At 36.6% G+C, this 21418-nt stretch overlaps 1 protein-coding gene across 6 annotated transcripts in view; it reads right to left on the bottom strand.

Annotated features, from left to right (window-relative positions):
* The window catches only part of LYRM7 (LYR motif containing 7), a 52908-nt gene that overhangs the window by 11745 nt on the left and 19745 nt on the right, over positions 1 to 21418 (bottom strand). The window contains exons 5-7 of one of the 6 annotated variants that reach the window (XR_011505848.1): positions 8291 to 8560; positions 2954 to 3110; positions 448 to 2172 (exon numbers count right to left, since the gene is read on the bottom strand). Coding sequence is in view for 1 of the 6 variants with exons in the window: in XM_014859508.3 (XP_014714994.2) it covers positions 8490 to 8560 (71 nt within the window). In the remaining 5 variants the exon portion in view is untranslated. Of the gene's footprint in view, positions 1 to 447; positions 2173 to 2617; positions 4614 to 5940; positions 6238 to 6530; positions 8561 to 21418 lie in introns of those variants that run through there. The other 5 variants (XR_011505847.1, XR_011505846.1, XR_011505845.1 and 2 more) reach the window with 5 other exon arrangements.

Consider the following 21418-nt stretch of genomic DNA (forward strand, 5'->3'; position numbering starts at 1 on the left):
ATTGTAATTTCAATGCAATCATTCCCTCTTTAATGAAACTCTTTTTTGATTGGCTTCCAGGACCTATACATTAGGTGGCAACAAACTTCTATAAGGGGTAGAGAGCAATTTTAGGCTTTGCAGATCATATAGTTTCTGTTGCAATTACTCAAATATGCCATTGTAGTGTGAAAGCAGCCATAGATAATATGTAAATGAGTAGGTGTGATAAGTGTTCCAATAAAATTTCATTTACAAAAAAAGGCAGTGCCTCAGATTTGGCTCCTGTGAGTCATACTTGGCCAACCTTTGCTCTACATTCCCCTTGTTTCCATCCTACCTTACTGGAAACTTCTCTGTCTCTTGTGCTTTTTGTTCTTTATCTCCTTAACCTCTTAACACCAGAGTGCCCTAGGACTCAATCATTGACTTTTCTTCTTCTTTCTACATAATCAATTTTTGTTCTTTATCTCCTTAACCTCTTAACCTTGGAGTCTCCTAGGACTCAGTCATTGACTTTTCTTCTTCTATATAACGAATTTCTTGGTGATTTCATCCAATGTCATGATTTTAAGTACTTAATGGCTCCCAAATTTGTAACACCAACCCAGCCCACTTCCTGAATTACATACGCTATAATCAGTGTCCTATTAACATCTTCACTTGGATATCTAATAGGCATTTTAATCAATACATGCCCAAAATGCAACTCCTGATCTTTCTTCACAAATCTAGTCTGTTTCCACCATCACAGTTCATGGCAACAATATCCTTCTAGTTGCTCAGGCCAAAATCCTTGGGAATCATCCCCGATTCCTTTCTTTTTTGTCTCACCTCACATTCAATCCATCAGGAAACCCATGAGCTCTATCAAAATATATCTAGAATCTTGCCACTTCTCACCACCATCACTGCTGCCACTCTGGTCTAAGCCACTATCGTCTCTTACTAGAATAATGTGAGAGATTTCTAATTAGTATCCGTACCTTCACTCTTGCCCCCATAGTCTGTTCTCAGCACAACAGCCAGAGTGATCTCTTTAAAACTTAAGATCAGATCATACCACTCCTCTTCTCAAAACCATCTAATGGCTCTGCATTTTATTGAGTTAAAACCACAGTCCTTGTAATACCCTAGATAACCTGGCATTCACTCCCTGCCTTCCTCTACCATTTTTGTGACTTCATCTCCTACTACTCTCCCCATAAAACACTTTGCTCCTTTCATTGGTTCTCCTCAAACATAGCAGGCATGAACCTGTCTCAGGAACATTGCACTAGCAGTTTGCTCTGCTTGGAGAGCTGTTCTCTTTGATATTTGCATGGCTAGATCCCTCACATCCTTCATCTTTGCTCAACTATCACTTTTTTAATGAGACCTTCTCTGATCACAGTGTTTAAAATCGCAATACCCTGTTCTTCCTAGCTCCTGTATCTCCTTTTCCTGCCTTATCTTTCTCCACATTACTTATCCCTTTCTAATTTACTTTTTAATTTTGTTTATTGTCTGTCTCTCATCTCCAAAAAGTAAGTTCCCCTAGGTCAGTGAATTATTGAGGGTCTCAACAAGAAATAGGTGATATATTTAAATTACAGTAGTTCAAGTAAGATTTATTTATAAAGGGACTAGTTACAAAACTGTGGGTGTAGGGGAACTGACATGGATAGTAGCAGATAAATTGTTGCTACCCGACTTGAGAAGGGGAGGGAAGCTCTTACCTAAACTAGAAGGAAAGAATCACCTTGAGAGAAACTCTGATTGAGGGATATACTGCCAGCCTGAGGTAACTTTTTAGGAATAGAGCCAGGAAAATAAACACCTGCCTTCACCCTCCTCCCTCCTTCTGAAAATCAGAGGTACAGGAGCTACTTGGGCTGCTTCATACAGATCAGTCTCGCCAGAGAAGGCTGAGAGCAGGGTTAAGAACAGGTGGCGTGGATCTAAAATCACACACAGAAGGTGAAGCAGGTATTTTTGTTACTTTGGTTCATATGGCTGTATCCTACATGCAGTAAATGAGTGTCTAGATCTCCATTCAAAAAAGAGGGAAGGATCAATTATGCCAACTGTTACTGAGAGGATGAATACAATGAGAACTAAGAATTGACCTTTGGACTCATCAAGTAGAGGTCAGTAGTAACTGGAACAAGAAGGGCTTCAGTGGAGCGGCTGGGATTAGATCTTGATTGGGGTCTGTACAAGAGAGAATGGGGAGAGAAGTGAAGGCAGTAAGTACAGAAACCTCTTAGAACAAAGAGGAGCAGAAAAAGGGTACTGAACCTGGAAGGCTGGGGGGGTTCAAGAAGGTTTTTTTTAATATGCGAAATATTTCAGAATGGTGAATGCTGTTGAGAATAATCTAGTGGAGAGAGGGAAAAGAAGATTTAGCAGGAGAGGGATAATTGCAGGAGCAAAGTCCTTGAATAGCTAACAGGGTTAGACTGATTCCAATATATAGTAACCTGGGATATGAGCAAAGGTGCTTTATATGTAATCAGAAAAAGGACGGGCTATTCAATAAATGTTGCTGAGGCAAATTGTTTTCCCATTAAAAAAAAGATAAAATGAGACCCCTTCCTCACATCATAATAAAAATAAATTCTAGGTGGTTTAAAGGCCTGAAAATAAAAAGCAAAACTTCAACGTTCAGAGGAAAATGTATTAGAACATTTTTATGACTTTGGAGTAGAAAAGAATTTCTTAAAAATTAACAAAATTAACAAAGGCAAAATTAACAACAAAAAAGATTTTTAAACATGGATACACTAAAATAAACTCCCGTATTACAGGTTTATCATAAAAGACAAGTCACGTATTAGAAGAAGACATCTGCATCACAGACAACCAACACAGGATTAGTATCCAGAATATGTAAAGGATTAGTAAGAAAAAGCCAGACAGCCCAATAGAGAAAAGTGGACAAAGGCTATGAACACACATTCATAAGAGAAACTGTGATGACAAGATGACCTACCTCCCAGCAATCCAGAAATGCAAATTAAAGCAACGTGATACCATTTCATATCCATCAGCTTGATAAAGATGAGAAAAGTCATACATAAAAATAACTGTGAGGATATGGAGAAATGGGACCTCTCACACAGTGTTGATTGGAGTGTAAACTGGTACAACTGCGTTAAAGAACAATTAAAAAATTTTCATGTGGGGCCGGCCCGCCAGCTTGGTAGCACAGTGATTACGTTTGCATGTTCCGCTTCAGCGGCCCAGGGTTCACAGGTTCTGATCCTGGGCACAGAGCTAGCACCACTTGTCAAGCCACACTGTGGCGGCATCCCATGTAAAAAATAGTGGCAGATTGCCATAGATGTTAGCTCAGCAACAATCTTCCTCAAGGAAAAAGAGGGAGATTGGCAGTAGATGTTAGCTCAGGGCCAATCTTCCACACATTAAAAAAAAACTCCTAAGAGAGTTGAATATGTACATACCCTATGACTTAACAGTTCTGCTTCTTGGTATCTATCCAAATAAACTTTTATATGGGTGCAAGAATCCACGTACTGGGATTTTTAGTAAATCTGTTTGTAATGTCAAAAAATGAAACAATATTGTTCATCAAGAGACATGGATAAACAAGTTTTTTCTTACAGTGGAATAAGATGTAAAATGGAAAGATCTAGACATTTATGCAACAATATAAATAAGTCTCTAAAACCTAATGTATGATGAAGTGTAAGTTGCAATACCTGAAACTAATAGGATAGTATATGTCAATTACACTTCAATTAAAAAAAAAAATAAGTTGCAGAATGCATGGAGCATAACACCATTCATTTGCATTTTAAAACCACAAAACAATACTATACAGTTGCCTCTCCATATCTGGGTATCTGCAGGGGATTGGTTCCAGGACCCCTCATGGATACCAAAATCCACAGATGCTCAAATCCCTTACATAAAATGGTGTAGAATTTGCATATAACCTATGCATATCCTCCCATACTTTAAATCACCTCTAGTTTACTTATAATACCCAATACACTGTACATGCTATGTAAATACTTGTTATACTGTATTGTTTAGGGAATAATGACAAGGAAAAAAGTCTGTACATGTTCAGTACAGACACGATCACTGTAGGCCTTTCGATCCGAGGTTGGCTGAATCCACAGAAGCAGAACCTGAGGATATGGAGGGCTGACTGTATATTGTTTTGAATACATATACATTTGGTAAAAGTACAAAAACAAGTATGGGAATGATATCCACCAACTATAAAACAGCCATCATCCTTGGATTTTAGCTTCATAAGATTTTATAACTTGAAAGAGATCTTTAAACAAATAACAGGAAAATATAACATCTGTCAAATGTGAGAATTAGGTTCATGAGTGTCTTATATACTATTTATAATATTAGAAATATTGCATAATTAAAAATTTTAAATAAAAAATCACTAGTAGCTTAGGTACTGTCCTTTAAAAATTATATGTTGAGGGGCCAGCCCTGTGGCCAAGTGATTGGGTTCATGCACTCTGCTTTGGTGGCCCAGCGTTTTGCTGGTTTGGATCCTGGGCATGGTCATGGCACTGCTCATCAGGCTGTTCTGAGGTGGCATTCCACATGGCACAGCCACAAGGACCTACAACTGGAATACACAACTATGTACTGGGGAGCTTTGGGGAGAAGGAGTAAAAAAAAAAAAAAGAATGCTTCAGCATTAAAAAAAATATATATATACACATATGTTGAAGGGCTGCCTGGTGGCATACTGGTTAGGTTCATGTGCTCCTTTGGAGGCCCAGGGTTCATGGGTTCGGATCCTGGGCGTGGACCTACATACTGCTCACCAAACCATGCTGTGGCAGCATCCTACATACAAAATAGAGGAAGATTGGCACAGATTTTAGTTCAGGGACAATCTTCCTTAAGCAAAAAGAAGATCAGCAACAGATGTTAGCTCACTGCCAATCTTCCTCACCAAAAAAAAAATCCCTTATATGTTGACATACTCACTGTAAACAATATTTAAATACGCAGGTGTTATCAGAATAAAAGTCCTCAATCTACTGGTCCCCTTGCCAATCTTATTTTCCTCCCTAACTACTAACATTTATCATGTATTATTTCTATGCATTTCTATGTACATATGCATATATGTGTGCAAAAATAGTTCTTTTGTATGAAGTAGATTCATAGAGAACATATATTCTGTGACTTGCTTCTTTCACTTGACAATATATATATTTTGTATCATTCTTTTCAACTCCTGCATAATATCCCAGAATATGAATGAACCACATTTTAATTGTTCCCCTAAATTTGTAAATTTAGGCTGTTTTCAATTTTTTAAAATTACAAAAATGCTATAGAAATTTCTGTACATATATCTGAGCGTACATTTATTTGTATTCTTGTGAGCCTTTAAGATATAGACTGAATAGTATGTTTATTTTAAACTTTGATACTGTCAACTTTTCTTTCAAAAAGGCTGTATAACTTAGATTCCTTTCTGAAGTAGAGTGAGTGCCCATTTCCTCACACCCTTATCACCATTACATATATTGGATATGATCAGTTTCTTTAACTTTTGTAAATTTGATGAACAAAAATGTTTCATTTTGTTTTAATTTACATTTCTCTGATCAATAGACAGGCTTAGTATTTCTTCTTCTGTGAACTTCTTATTTATATCATTTTTCCATTGAGTTTTATCTTTTGCTAACTGAGTCATAGGAATACCTTAACTGTTTTAATCATTATGCAGGCAGCAAATATTTTCTCTAAACTGTATTTATGGTAGTTTTCACAGAATACAGAAGTTTTATATCTTTATGTAGACATATCCATCAATCTGTTGGGATTTTGATAGATTACATTTTAAAAGAACTGTCACCTCCACAGTTGTCAATTGTCCCATCTAGGGACATAGCATGTCTTTCATTTTTAAGTTTTACAGTTTTTAAAAAAGTTTATTCCTATTTTATAGTTTTGTTTGTTATTATAAACAAGATCTTTTTTCCATGTCATTCTGATTGGTTATAGCTGATAAGTAGTAAAGTTATATTAATTTTGTATTCATCTACGTTTGCTTTAGAAAACTCTGCTTAAGAACTGGAATTTTCAGGGGCCAGCCCAGTGGCCGAGTGGTTAAGTTTGTGTGCTCCACTGCAGCAGCCCAGGGTTTCGCTGGTTCAGATCCTGGGCATGGACATGGCACCGCTTGTCAGGCCATGCTGAGGCAGTGTCCCACGTGCCATAAGTAGAAGGACCCACAACTAAAAAATACACAACTATGTACTGGGGGGATTTGGGGAGAAAAAGCAGAAAGAAAAAAATAAAAAGACTGGCAACAGCTGTTAACTCAGATGCCAATCTTTAAAACACACACACACACACACACACACACACACACAAGAACTGGAATTTTCATTTCTTTGTTGACCTATGCCTTTGTGTTTGCAGTTAAATGATTTGTTTTGTCAATGAGCATAGAAATTCCACCTATTCTAGTTATCAGGTGCTTTTGGACACTGTACTGATGTTAAGAAATACAACTGCAGGCAAAATAAGAACCAACTTAAATACAATTTGACTGAAATCTTAATTTTAATGTTCTGAATTAGATGTTATGCAAACTCTGTCATATTCCCCTTAGCTTCAAATCTTCAGTGAAGGATTCTTCCCTACACATGCTTGCCAAATCTGATTCTCCTGCCATATGCCTTTTCCAACTTCTGCCAAAAGATAGTTTTACAAAGTCCTGCTGAGCCTGAGCCTAGATATCTGCAATTAGAATTCATACCACCCACTTTTACGAGATTTCAATAGTCAAAGTGAAATGTTAGATGTGGGCAACTTTCTGTGGGAACATGGGGAAGCCTTTTTTCTTTTTTTTACATAACTAGATAAAAAAGGTTTAATTAAATTTGACATTATACCTGAGAGAAGTTAGGTACTCAAATAATCATTCTCAAAATTTTATAAATAGTTTATAAAATAAACCCTACACAGATGTAGTAGTTTACTCTCTAGAATACTGACTCTCAACCTTTGTTTAGCAACAAGTCAAGCACTCATAAATTATTTTAAATGACTGAATGAAACTATTAAATAATTAGTTAAAATTCATTTGAAATACAAATATATGCTATATAAGGATAGGGTGCCAAATCTTTCAAAATTTTGTGATAGTGAAGCCTATTGTTGATATGTTGATATATCATCTTTTATTTTTATGTAGGTATAATTTCATATACATAATAAGAAATATATATGGGAGATGAAAAATTATGCAGCAAATCTTTGACATGTGTAATCCATTTCACAGACTACTAAACAATCTCCTCAAAAATATTAGAAGGCATGGAGGGTAGTCTTTGGTTTAATGTTAAGTGTACTACATCTAAATAATTTTGATAATTTTTGATCTCCTAAAATTATTTTTAAATATGACATTTTATATCCAGTATGGATATACCAATATGTTTTTCCAACAAATAAAGTTTTCATTGAGAATCTTGTAAAAATTAAAAACTCTGTCTCATCAAATGGGAGAACTGATCAGTGAATAGAGAGACGAGAGAGAACACACCATTCACTGAAAAAAACACAATGGTAAAGATGCACCGATAAAAGAAAAACAAGAAGAATATTAAATATAATTCTATAATTCCTATCATTAGAGGGTAGAAAATCAAGCTATTTTGCAATACTGCCAATCTCATCAGGATGGGACACATGGAAGAAGAAAAGCCCTTTAAGTTTTATTGATTAAAACAAAGAGAATGCAGCCATATATTGTATTTTCACAATAAAATCTAGCTGTGGTCTAAGTATAGCTAATTCTACTAAGGCTATATTATATAGTTTGGTCAAGGGCCAATATTTCCTAAAAAAATTAGGATTTCTTTATTCCACAGTGATCCTAGGTGACTGTGATATTTTATTCAACTAGCTTCAGAAAATTGGTTAAAAAATGTCTTTAAAGGAACACAGAAATACCATCTCTCTTTAAAAGGAAACTGTATAATCATTTGTTAGTACACAAATAATTTCAGTGTTTTAGGAAACAAAGGCCACCTTCTGTGAAGAGTTGGCACATATTGCAATTTTTAACCAATTTAATATTCTGGTAGCTAACCATCAATTTAATCTGATAATTTTAATCTAATAGTTTCATTTCACATGGGAGGAAAACCTACCAACTTGTCAAAACACTGCATTCTCAAATAGTTATGGTAAGACCAAAAAACTCACCAAGGTCAAAGAGAAGTAAATATGATACACCTCCCTAAACATTTATTTCACTTTATAAAGTTTGATTTTCAACGAAAATGAAATATCTTCTTACCTAATGTTCTTAAGAAATATTTAACTATGTTCTGCAGTTTTTGGCAATGTCCTTTTAACTTGAAATTTAATTATGAAACTGTAATTCACTCATTTTCAATATGCCAGTTCAGAGAAAAATATCCATACTTCCAGGACTTTTGCCAGAGTTATATATTTTAAAATTAAAAATTACAAAGACTTGATTTTATCCAAAAAATTCACTGCTTCTGAGTTGGTGCATCGCAATATGGCACATTTTCTATAAGAAGGTCTTTCCTAGGGACCAATTCTGAAAGAAAAACAAAAAGAGAATAATTAACTTCATTATTATTAAAATACAACGCAAATACATTCACTTCCTCTTAAAATTTATAACAGTAAAATATTGAGTTTTAAGGTAAATCTTCCAGGGATATTTTTTCAGTTAACTTCTAATGTGAAATCCTTGATTTTAAATGGAGACAGTTAATAGGATTCTCATTTCAGATCACATAAAAATATTCATGACCAACTTACTACTTATTTATTTATTAAATATAAATAAATAACTGAACAGAATTCAGCTAAAGCACATTATCAGCCATCTGATTACAGATTACTGATAATTAAAACCGACAAGTGGAAAATTTGTTTGTACTACCTACTATATAAAAAGCAAGACCACTTTCCTAATTAAAGATTCCAAATTTCACAGAACAGTGGTCCTCAATGAGGGTGGTTTGGGTGGTCACACCAGTTGAAGGATGCTACTGGAACTCAGTGGGCAGGAGCCAGGGATGTGTGGGACAGTCTGGTGCAGTGAAGAACTAACCCGTCCAAAATGCCAATAGTGCACCATTGAGAAACAATGTTAAACAGCAACAACAACAAATGTTGAGTACTAGGTAAGATATCTTATTGGAGTCAACTGAGATAAAGCTCTTACATACAAAATTTTGAGAAGATACATGATTTCTCCTTTTTTCTCCAGAAGAGCTGAATCCTGGTGAACTGTCACGATCAAAAAATACTTATGGAGTGATGTTAGCATCATGGCGGAGTGAGTTGTCCCAGTAATCTTTCCCCTCCAATATACAATGAAAAGGACATTCATACTCCAACAGAGGACATCCAAACACAACACAAAAAACGTCAAAGAGACCCACACAGCCATATGATGGAGGGCAGAGAGACTGGAGGCCTCCTTGGAGGAAGTGGAATGGGGTAAGAGAAAACTTCACTCCCTCCCCTAAAGACTGCGATCTGGGACCACGTGAGGCCTCCAAAAGGGAAGGAATAGGGGAGAGGACGTTCATTCGTGGTAACATCAAGGACTCCTGAGGCCCCTTGTAGCCTAGAGGGAAGCCCTCTACTGGGGTGAAAGCCTTCATGGGGGCTGACTTTATCAAGCCAACACCCCAGGAAAGAGGATAGTGAAAGCAGAGGGAAAAAACCCCAAGAGCATGCAGGACAAAGTGACCCTACCCCAACCCACTCAGCGTGGCTCCAGCCCCTGGGGTTTCGGCTGAAGGCAGAGGGCTCAGAATATGTGGCTCTTGACACCCACCACTGGCGATAGGTGGTAACTGCGACCAAATCACACTAGGATGTGAAAAAACAGAGCAACTCCTTCTAGCAATATCAAACATTATATTAGATCTCCAGACCAGAGAGAAAATGACAAGTACCTAGAAATCAGTCCTGAGGACACAGAATATGTAATCTAAATGACAAAGAATTCAAAAAAGCTATCATCAAAAAACTCAATGAGATAAAAGAGAATGCAGAGAAACAATTCAATGAGTTCAGGAACTACTTCACAAAAGAGACTGAAACTATAAAGAAGAATCAATCAGAAATATTAGAGATGAAAGACAGAATGGAAGAAATAAAACAAAATATGGATTGCCTGAACACTCAAGTGGACACCATAGAGAAGTATATCAGCATAATCAAAGATAGACATGTTTAAATGCTCCAGATAGAGAAGAGAGAACTAAGACTAAAAAGAAATGAAAAAAGTCTCCAAGAAATATCTGACTCAATTAGGAAATGCAACCTAAGAATTATAGGTATTAAAGAAGGAGAAGAGAAGGAGAATGGAGTAGAAAGCTTGTTCAAAGAAATAATAACAGAGAACTTCCTAAACCTAGGGAAGGAAATCCATGTGGAAGAGGCTGCTAGACCTCCTAAATATGTCAATGTAAAAACACCTACTGCAAGGCATATAGTAGTGAAACAGGCAAAACTGAATGATAAAGAAGATACACTAAGGGCAGCAAGGGAGAAGAAAATAACATACAAAGGAACCTCTATCAGGCTTTCAGCTGATTTCTCTGCAGAAACTTTACAAGCTAGGAGAGACTGGAATGACATATTCAAATCTTTGAAGGACAAAAACTTTCAGCCAAGAACACTCTATCCAGCAAAAGTATCCATCAGATATTATAGAGAAATAAAAACTTTCCCAGACAAACATAAGCTAAAGGAGTTCATAGCTATGAGACCCCCTTCCCCCTAAGAAATCCTCAAGAAGGCCCTCATACCTGAAAAAAAAAAAGGGAGAAAGGAGTTAAAACGCACAAAGTAAGAAGATAAACAGGTAGACAGAATCAGAGCAGGACAGCAAATACTTAAGCATAGCATTAAAGACAAAGGGAAGGAAAACACCAAAAACAAAGATAATCTTGTCATTTTAACCACAAACTCACAATACAAGATGCCATAAGATGTGAGAAAAACAAGTTAGGAGGAGAAGAGGAAAGGGACTGAATTGGTTTAGTCTAAGGAAATTAGAGGCCATCAGAAAAGGGACTTTCTTATCCATGAGATCTTGAATACAAACCTCAGGGTAATCACTAAACAAAATGCAGAACAGAGACACAAATAATAAATAAGGAGAAAACAAAGTAACACAACATAAAAAACTATATAGCTTGATTGGTAGACCAAAATACACAGGACGAGAAACAAAGGAAATGCAGGAGAATCAGAAAAAGAGTGATAAAATGGCAGTATTAAGCCCTCATATTGATAATCACCCTAAACGTAAATGGATTGGATTCTCCAATAAAAAGAGACAGAGTGGTGAGATGGATTAAAGAACAAGACCCAACAATATGTTGCCTCCAGGAAACATGTCTCTGCTCTAATGACAAACACAGGCTCAGAGTGGTGAAGGGATAGAAGACAATAATCCAAGCTAATGGCAAACAAAAGAAAGCAGGTGTCACAATACTTCTATCAGACAAAGTAGACTTCAAGATAAGACAGGTAAAGAGAGATAAAGAGGGGCAGTATATAATGATCAAAGGGACATTCCATCAAGAAGAAAGAACACATAAATATCTATGCACCCAACACAAGAGAATGAAAGTACCTAAAGCAACTATTAACAAACCTAAAAGATATTAATAATAACACAATAATAGTAGGGGACCTCAACATTCCACTCACATCAATGGATAGATCACCCAGACAGAAAATCAATAAGGAAACAGTGGAATTAAATGAAAAGCTAGACCAGTTGGACTTAATAGACATATATAGAACACTCCATCCCAAAACAGCAGAATACACATTATTCTCAAGTGTGCATGGAACATTCTCAAGAATAGACCATATGTTGGGAAACAAAGCAAGTCTCAATAAACTTAAGAAGATTGAAATAATAACAAGCATCTTTTCTGATCACAGTGCTATAAAACTAGAAATTAATTACAAGAAAAAAGCTGAGAAAAGGACAAAGATGTAGAGATTAAACAACATGGTATTGAACAAGCAATGGATCATTGAAAAAATTAAAGGAGAAATAAAAAAATATCTGGAGACAAACGAAAATGAAAACATACCATACCAACTCATATGGGATGAAGCAAAAGCCGTATTAGGAGGGAAATTCATTGCAATACAAGCTCACCTTAGCAAATAAGAAAAAGCCCAAATAAGCAATCTCAACTACACCTAATTGAATTAGAAAAAGAAGAACAAACAATGCCCAAAGTCAGCAGAAGGAGAGAAATAATAAAAATCACAGCAGAAATAAATGCTATTGAAACAAAAAAGGCAGTAGAAAGGATCAATGAAACAAAGAGCCAGTTCTTTGAGAAGATAAATAAAATTGACAATCCCCTAACCAGACTTACAAAGAAAAAAAGAGAGAAAGCTCAGATAAATAAAATTAGAAATGAAAGAGGAGAAATAACAATGGATACCACAGAAATATAACGATTATAAGAGAATAATATGAAAAACTATATGCCAACAAAATGGACAACCAAGAGGAAATGGATAAATTCTAAGACTCTTACAACCTCCTAAAGCTCAATCAAGAAGAAATACAGAATCTGAATAGACCAATCACAAGTAAAGAGATTGAAACAGTAATCAAAAGCATCCCAAAGATGAAAAGCCCAGGACCAGACAGCTTCGCTGGAGAATTCTACCAAACTCTCAGAGAGGATTTGACACCCATCCTTCTCAAGCTATTCCAAAAAATTAGGGAAGATGGAACGCCTCCTAACACATTCTATGAGGCCAACATCACTCTGATATCAAAGCCTGACAAGAACCACACAAAAAAGGAAAACTACAGGCCAATATCCCTGATGAAAATACAAGCAAAAACCCTTAACAAAATATTAGCAAACCAAATTCAATAATACACGAAAAGGATCATACATTATGATCAATTGAGATTTATTCCAGGGATGCAAGGATGGTTCAACATCCACAAATCAATCAATGCAATACACCACATTAATGAAATGAAGGATAAAAACCATAGGATCAACTCAATAGATGCAGTAAAACCATTTGACAAAATTCAACATCCATTCATGACAAAAGCTCTCAACAAAGTGGGTATAGAGGGAACATACCTCAACATAATAAAGGCCATATATGACAAGCCCACAGCTAACATCATACTCAATGGTGAAAATCTGAAAACTTTTCCTTTAAGATGAGGAACAAGATAAGGATGCCAATTCTTACCTCTTCTATTCAACACAGTACTAGAATTCCTAGCCAGAGCAATTAGGCAAGAAAAAGAAATAAAAGGCATCCAAGTCAGAACAGAAGAAGTAAAACTGTCTCTATTTGCAGACATGACCTTATATATAGAAAATCCTAAAGACTCCACCAAAAACTGCTAGAACTAATAAACAGATTCAGGAATGCTGCTGAATATAGAATCAATATACAAAATCAGTTGTTTCTGTACATTAGTAACAAACTATTAGAAAGAGAAATTAAGGAAAAAATTCCATTTACAATTGTATCAAACAGAATAAAATACCTAGCAATAAATTTAATCACAGAAGCAAAAGAGCTATACACTGAAAACTATAAGACATTGATGAAAGAAACTGAAGACGACACAAATAAATGCAAAGATATCCTATGCTCATAGATTGGGTGAATTTATATTGTTGAAATGTCCCTACGACCAAAAGCAATCTACAGATTCAATATAATCTGTATCAAAATTCCAGGGGCCGGCCCAGTGGTGCAGCGGTGAAGTTTGCACGTTCCACTTCGGTGGCCCAGGGTTCACCAGTTTGGATCCCGGGTGTGAACACGGCACCGCTTGGTGAGCCATGTTGTGGCAGGCATCCCATATATAAAAAGTAGAGGAAGATAGGCACACATGTTAGCTCAGAGCCAGTCTTCCTCAGCAAAAAGAGGAGGATTGGAGGCAGATGTTAGCCCAGGGCTAATCTTCCTAAAAAAAAAAAAATTCCAAAGACATTTTTCACAGAAACAGAATAAATAATCCTAAAAGTTGTAGGGAACCACAAAAGACCCTGAGAAACCAAAGCAATCTTGAGAAAGAAGAAAAAAGCTGGAGGCATCACACTTCTTGATTTCAAACTACAGTACAAAGCTACAGTAATCAAAACATTATGGTATTAGCATAAAAACAGACACATAGATCAATGGAACAGAAAAGAGGGCCCGGCAATAAACCCACACATATATGGTCAATTAATTTACGATAAATTAGCCAAGAATTAAATGGGGGAAAGGACAGTCTATTCAATAAAAAGTTCTGGGAAAACTAGACAGCCTGGAGCAGAAGAATGAAAGTGGACCCCTACCTTACACCATACACAAAAATTAACTCAAATGGATTAAAGATTTGAACATAAGATCTGAAACCATAAAACTCCTAGAAGAAAACATAAGGGAGTAAGCTCCTTGAATTTGGTCTTGCCAATGGCTTTTTGGATTTGTCCCCAAAAGCAAAGGCAACAAAAGGAAACATAAACAAGTGAGACTAAATCAAACTAAAAAGCTTCTGCACAGCAAAGGAAATCATCAACAAAACGAAAAAGCAACCCATGGAATGGGAGAAAATATTTGCAAATCATGTATCTGATAAGGGGCTAATATCCAAAATATATAAAGAACTCATACAACTCAATAGAAAAAAACCAAACATTCTCATTACAAAATGGGCAGAGGATCTGAATAGACATTTTTCCAAAGAAGACATACAAATGGCCAACAGGTACACAAAAAAGTGCTCACATCATTAATTATGAGGGAAATGCAAATCAAAACCAGGGGGCCATCATTTCACATCTGTTAGAGTGACTATTATCAAAAAGACAAGAAATAAACGTTGCCAAGGATGTGGAGGAAACAGAATCCTTGTGCATTGTTGGTGAGAATGTAAATTGCTAAGGCCACTATGGCCAGTATGGAGGCTCCTAAAAAAATTAAAAATAGAATTACCATATTATTCAGCAACTCCACTTCTAAGTATTTATCTGAAGAAAATGAAATCACTATCTCAAAAAGACACCTGTACTCTCATGTTCACTGCAGCATTACTTACAATAGGCAACACATTGAAACAACCTAAGTGTCCACTGACAGATGCATGGATAAAGAAAATTTGGTGTATACACACACACACACACACACAGACACACACACAATGTATATAAAAGAAAGAAATGAAGGAAATATAAAAGAAAGAAACCCTGTCATTTGTGACAAAATGATGGACCTTGAGAGCATTATGCTAAGTGAAATAAGTCAGACAGAGAAAGACATATATATGTGGAAACTAAAAAAAAAGGAAAACAAATAAAAAAACTGAACTCATAGATACAGAGAACAGACTGGTGGTTGCCCATGGGGGGTTGGAGAGTGGATGAAATGGGTGAAGGTGGTCAAAAGGTACACACTTCCAGTTTTAAGATAAAGAAGCCCTGGAGACGCAATGTACAGTATGGTGACTATAATTAAGAATATTGTATATTTGAAAGATGCTAAGACAATAAATCTTAAAACTTCTCATTATAAGAAAAAAAATCAGAACTATGCATGGTCATGGATGTTAACTAAAAACTGTGGTAATCGTTTCACCATATGCACATATATAAAATCATTATCTTATACTAAAACTAATACAGTGTTATATGCCAATTAAAAAAAACCTACTGGTGGCATAGTTTATAATAGTGTGGCAATCATAGAGGCATCTGGGACATAATTTATATGATATTAAAATATTTAAGTCCACAGTTACAGAAATGTCTCTAAATATACCAAGCACACAAATATAAATAAGTTCAAATTAGAGAACTTGAACGCAAAATTGTTTTCTTCTAAGAACCTGTCCCTGACCCACCGAGTTTTGGATTTGCAGTTCCGCCTATGTGCCTCAACAACACCTCTGCCCCTCTTATTATGGCACCCAAAGGACTATGACTGAACACTTAATTGTCTATCTTATATACAGCACTCTAAGTTCCACAAGGACAGGAACCAGATCTGTCTTGTCCATTGTTCTATTCTGAGTGTGTAGCACAACAGGCATCCCATAAATGTCTGTTGAATTACATTACCCTACTTTAGAATACAAACCATAAGATAGTTTTAGGCAAAGACAAATATAAAAAAACCAAACAACAGAAGTTAAAAACACATTTGAAATAAAGAATAGCTTCCTAGAGTTTTTTAAAAATGTATTACACATGGTCAGAAGCACATCCCTATTTTGTTTGTCTCACATATCTGCCAGATAAGAAGTTAAAAAATATGGATAATGCTATTCAAAAACTAGGAACCACTAATATACAGCCACCTGAAGTCCTGCGTTTTCTTGGTACCATTTTTATTTATAAATTTGGTTACTGTCTATAGAATGTATGTTTTTGTTTTTGTATTTTTTTGCTGAGGAAGATTCACCTGAACTAACATCTGTTGCCAATCTTCCTTTTCTTCTATGTGAGCCACTGCCACATCATGGCCACTGACAGATGAGCGGTGTAGGTCCACACCCAGGAATTGAACCCAGGCCAGCGAAGTGGAGCGTGCTGAAATTAACCACTAGGCCACTGGGGCTGGCCCAGAATATATGTTTGATAAAGGCCAAAACTGAAACTAGCTGACCAATGTCCATAGGATAAAGAGGGCTTTGACAAATGTCAATAATCAATGAGAAAGTAAGTGTAGAATAACGAGTTAATTTCAGTATTTTTCTAAATAATAGTTATTATTTTTCTATAGAATATCTAGGAAGGCTAGACGGACAAATGATGGGAATGGTATGAATAAAAAATGACTAATCCAAGTTCATGCACCTGAGATCATACCTCAAAAAATACAAAAAAGTAGGGAATATTTGGAAAGAAAAATACAGGCATACCTCAGAGACATTGCAGGTTTGGTTCCAGACCACTGCAATAAAGTATCTCAATAAAGCAAATCACACGTTTTGGTTTCCTAGTGCACATAAAAGTTATGTTTACACTATACTGTAGTCTACTAATGTGCAATAGCATTATGTCTAAAATAAAATGCATATACCTTAATCAAAAAATACTTTATTGCTAAAAAATGTTAACCATCATCTGAGGCTTCAGTGAATCATAATCTTTTTGCTGGTGGAGGGTCTTGCCTCGATGCTGATGGCTACTGACTGATCAGAGCGGTGGCTGCTGGAGGTTGGAGTAGCTGTGGCAATTTCTTAAAATGAGACAACACTGAAGTTTGCTACATCGAGTGACTCTTCTTTTCAAGAATGATTTTTCTGCAGCAGTATGCAACACTGTTTGATAGCATTTTACCCATAGTAGAACTTCTTTCAAAATTGGAGTCAATCTTCTCAAACCCTGCTGCTGCTTTATCAACTAGGTTTGTGTCATATTCTAAATCCTTTATGGTCATTTCAACAATCTTCATAACATCTTCACCAGGAGCAGATTCCATCTCAAGAAACCACTTTCTTTACTCATCCAGAAGAAGCAATTTCTCCTTTGTTAATGAGATTGCAGCATTCAGTCACATCTTCAGACTCCATTTCTAATTCTAATTCTCTTGCTATTTCTACCGCGTCTAGTTACTTCTTCCACTGAAGTCTTGAACCCCTCAAAGTCATCCATGAGGGTTGGAATCAACTTCTTTCAAACTCCTGTAATGCTGATATTTTGACCTCTTCCCATGAATCATAAATATTCTTAATGGCATCTAGAATGGTGAATCCTTTCCAGAAGGTTTTCAATGGACTTTGCCCAGATCTATAAGACAAATCACTATCTATGGAAGCTATAGCCTTATGAAATGTATTTCTTAAAATAATAAGACTTGAAAGTCAAAATTTCTGCTTGATCCATGGCTGCAGATTGGATGCTGTGTTAGCAGACACAAAAACAACATTCATTTTGTACATCTCCACAGAGCCCTCGGGTGACCAGGTGCATTGCCAATGAGCAGTAACATTTTGAAAGCAATCTTTTTTTCTATGCAACAGGTATCAAACAGCGGACTTAAATATTCAGTAAACCATGTTGTAGACAGATGTGCTGTCAGCCAGGCTTTGCTTTCCATTTGTACAGCACAGGCAGCATAAATGTAGCATAATTCTTAAGGGTTCTAGGATTTTCAGAATGGTAAATGAGTGCTGGCTTCAACTTAAAGTCACCAGCTGCATCAGCCACTAACAAAACAGTCAGCCGGTCCTCCGAAGCTTTGAAGCCAGGCATCGACTTCTCCTCTCTAGCTATGAAAGTCCTAGATGGTATCCTCTTCCAATAGAAAGCTGTTTTGTCTACAGTGAAAATCTGTTGTTTACTGTAGCTGCCTTCATTAATTATCTTAGCTAGATCTTCTGAGTAACTTGCTGCAGCTTCTACACCAGCGCTTGCTGTTTCACCTTGCACTTTTATGTTATGGAAATAGCTTCTTTCCTTAAACCTCATGAATGAACCTCTGCTAGCTTCAAACTTTTCTTCTCTAGCTTCCTCACCTCTCTCAGCCTTCATAGAATTGAAGGGAGTTAGGGCCTTGCTCTGGATTACACTTTGGCTTAAGGGAATGTGGTAGTTGGTTTGAGCTTCTATCAGACCAATAAAACTTTCTTCACATTAGCAATAAGGCTGTTTTGCTTTCTTATCATTCATATGTTCACTGGAGTAGTCCTTTTAATTTCCTTCAAGAACTTTCCCTTTGTATTTACAACTTGGCTAACTGTTTGGTGTAAGAGGCCTAGCTTGGGGCCCATCTTGGCTTTCGACATGCCTTCCTCTCTAAGCTTAATCATTTGTAGCTTTTGATTTGAAGTGGGCACGTGTGACTCTTCCTTTCACTTGAACACTTAAAGGCCATTAAAGGTTTATTAGCTGGATTTCAATATTGTTGTGTCTCAGGGAATAGGGAGGCCCGAGGAGAGGGAGAGAGACAGTGGAATGGCCAGTTGGTGGAGCAGGCAGAACACACAGAGTATTTATTGATCAAGTTTGTCATCTTATATGGGCATGGTTTGTGGCACCTCAAAACAGTTACAATAGTAACATCAAAGATCACTAATTACAGATCACCATAACAAATATAACAGTAATGAAAAAGTTTGAAGTATCGTGAGAATTAGCAAAATGTACAAGTGAGACATGAACTGAGCAAATGCCTTTGGAAAACTGCTGCCGAGGTACTTGCTTGATGCAGGGTTGCCACAAACCTTTAATCTGCAAGAAAACGTAATATTTGCGAAGCACAATAAAACGAGGTATGCCTGCAGTTTACCCAATATTTTTTAAAGATTTTAAAAATAAGGAGTTTTTCTCAAATGATGAAATTATTATGTCTGTAATAAAGAACGTTGAAATTATCTGTAAGCATAAGGGAAGTGATTTTTTTAAAAAGGAAAAAATGAGAAATTATTTACAATAAAGAGTTCTTACTGGGAGTCAATATTTACTTTCTACCGTAGCTATTATTTGGAGGGGAAGGAAAAATAAAGATGGATTTAGAATTCATGCATACAAGGTGATTACTCTTGCAGATGAAGTTTCATTATATTATTTTCAATTTCTATTATTTTTCATGTTGGGACATTATCTGATATTTTTTAGAAACACACAATCACAACTCTCTATTTTCTAGCCAAGAAGCAGAATTTCTTTTTTTTAAAGATTGGCACCTGAGCTAACAACTGTGGCCAATCTTTTTTTTTTTTTCTGCTTTATCTCCCCAAATCCCTCATGTTACATAGTTGTATATCTTAGTTGCAGGTCCTTCTAGTTGTGGCATATGGGACGCCGCCTCAACGTGGCCTGATGAGTGGGGCCATGTCTGCGCCCAGGATCTGAACCCTGGGCTGCCACAGCAGAGCACACGAACTTAAACACTCAGCCACGGGGCTGGCCCCAAGAAGCAGAATTTTAATTCCTCTCATTTCTATGTGCCCGTACAGACTGCTAAAATATGTGGAGGAATTCTGCTCAAAGCAACTTTTTTAAAACAGAGATTAAAGAATCAAATTTGTTATATCTTGGACCTATAAGCATAAAGTAGGAAAAAGAGATCCATACATATCTTGCTGGAAAGAATAAGGCCATTATTAAGGCAATATAGTATTATATACTAATATATATAATATAATATACTAATATATAATATCTACTAATAATCATTAAAAAGTCAAAATGTTCAATCCTGTGAGAAAATTAAATTATACAGAAAACCAAAAGATAAAAAGAAATTTAAATATTATCATATCTAAAACCAGGCATTTGAAATATAGATATCAAATTTAGTCACTTGAAATAAACCAAATTTTTATTAATATAATGAAAATAATACTTAGCTGTGATTACCTGTGTAAAATCTCAGCTATACTACACAGAAGCTCTAAAGATCATTATTAAGATTAAAGCTAATGACTACAAATTTTCAATCTAGGATTAACCACGTTTATTGTCCTTATAAAGCTAACTCAGATGAAATAATTTCTGATAAATCCTCATGAACTAAAAATAACTTAAAAAGTCCTACAGGATTTATGCTACTGGATATCAAAATTTATTATAAGGCTATAGTAATTAAGACATTATGGTATATGATGCAAAGATAGAAAAACAAACTAACTGAAGAGGTTACAAAGTCTAGAAACAGAAGCACACATATATAGTTATTTGATTTTATGACAAAGGTGATCCTGCAGTGCAGGGGGAAAGAGTGGTTGTCTCAATAAATGATGCTGGATCACCTGAATATTCACATGTAAAAAAAAAAAAAAAGAAATCTTGAAGAGGGATCCAAGATGGCGCCGTGAGTAGTCCTCTTTGTCTCTCCCCCTTCGAGTCTACAATTATTTGGACACTTATCGCTTGACAAAGGATATCCAGACAGCATCTCAGGACATCTGAGATACCCACGCGACTATACATCGGAAGGCGGACGGACTTTCCTCTGGGAGGATGTGGAAATAGGTGAAAACTCTCCGACCCCGACCGAGCAGCCTAGTACCCGCAAGCCGCTTTCTTCCAACGGACGTCCCCAGAGGATCTACACACATCTAGGGCAGGAGCGAGCACACAACAGAGGAGCGACGGTGGAAACAGGTGACCAGAACCCTACCTAAACCCCTAGCAATTACTCCTAAACGCAGAGGGAAACTTTGGAGTTGCACACCTGAGCCCGCGGGGAGAGTCTCTCCCCGCCATTGGCGGGGAGACCCCTCCGGGTGTTCGCGGCGCCCGGAGGGTCCCAGAGAGAGTCGCTGAGGGTACGGAGGTCTCCCAGCAGCCGTTGCCCGCCCTGTGGGACTAGGGATTGCCGGAGATCTCGGAGAGGACTCGGGGCTGGGGGAAGTTTCAAAGGCTGGCTCTGCGACCCGGAGGGGAAGCGCCGGAGTTCCGCCCGGGCAGCAGAC

Source organism: Equus asinus, chromosome 9, assembly GCF_041296235.1.
Source record: "Equus asinus isolate D_3611 breed Donkey chromosome 9, EquAss-T2T_v2, whole genome shotgun sequence".
NCBI classification, from domain to species: domain Eukaryota; kingdom Metazoa; phylum Chordata; class Mammalia; order Perissodactyla; family Equidae; genus Equus; species Equus asinus.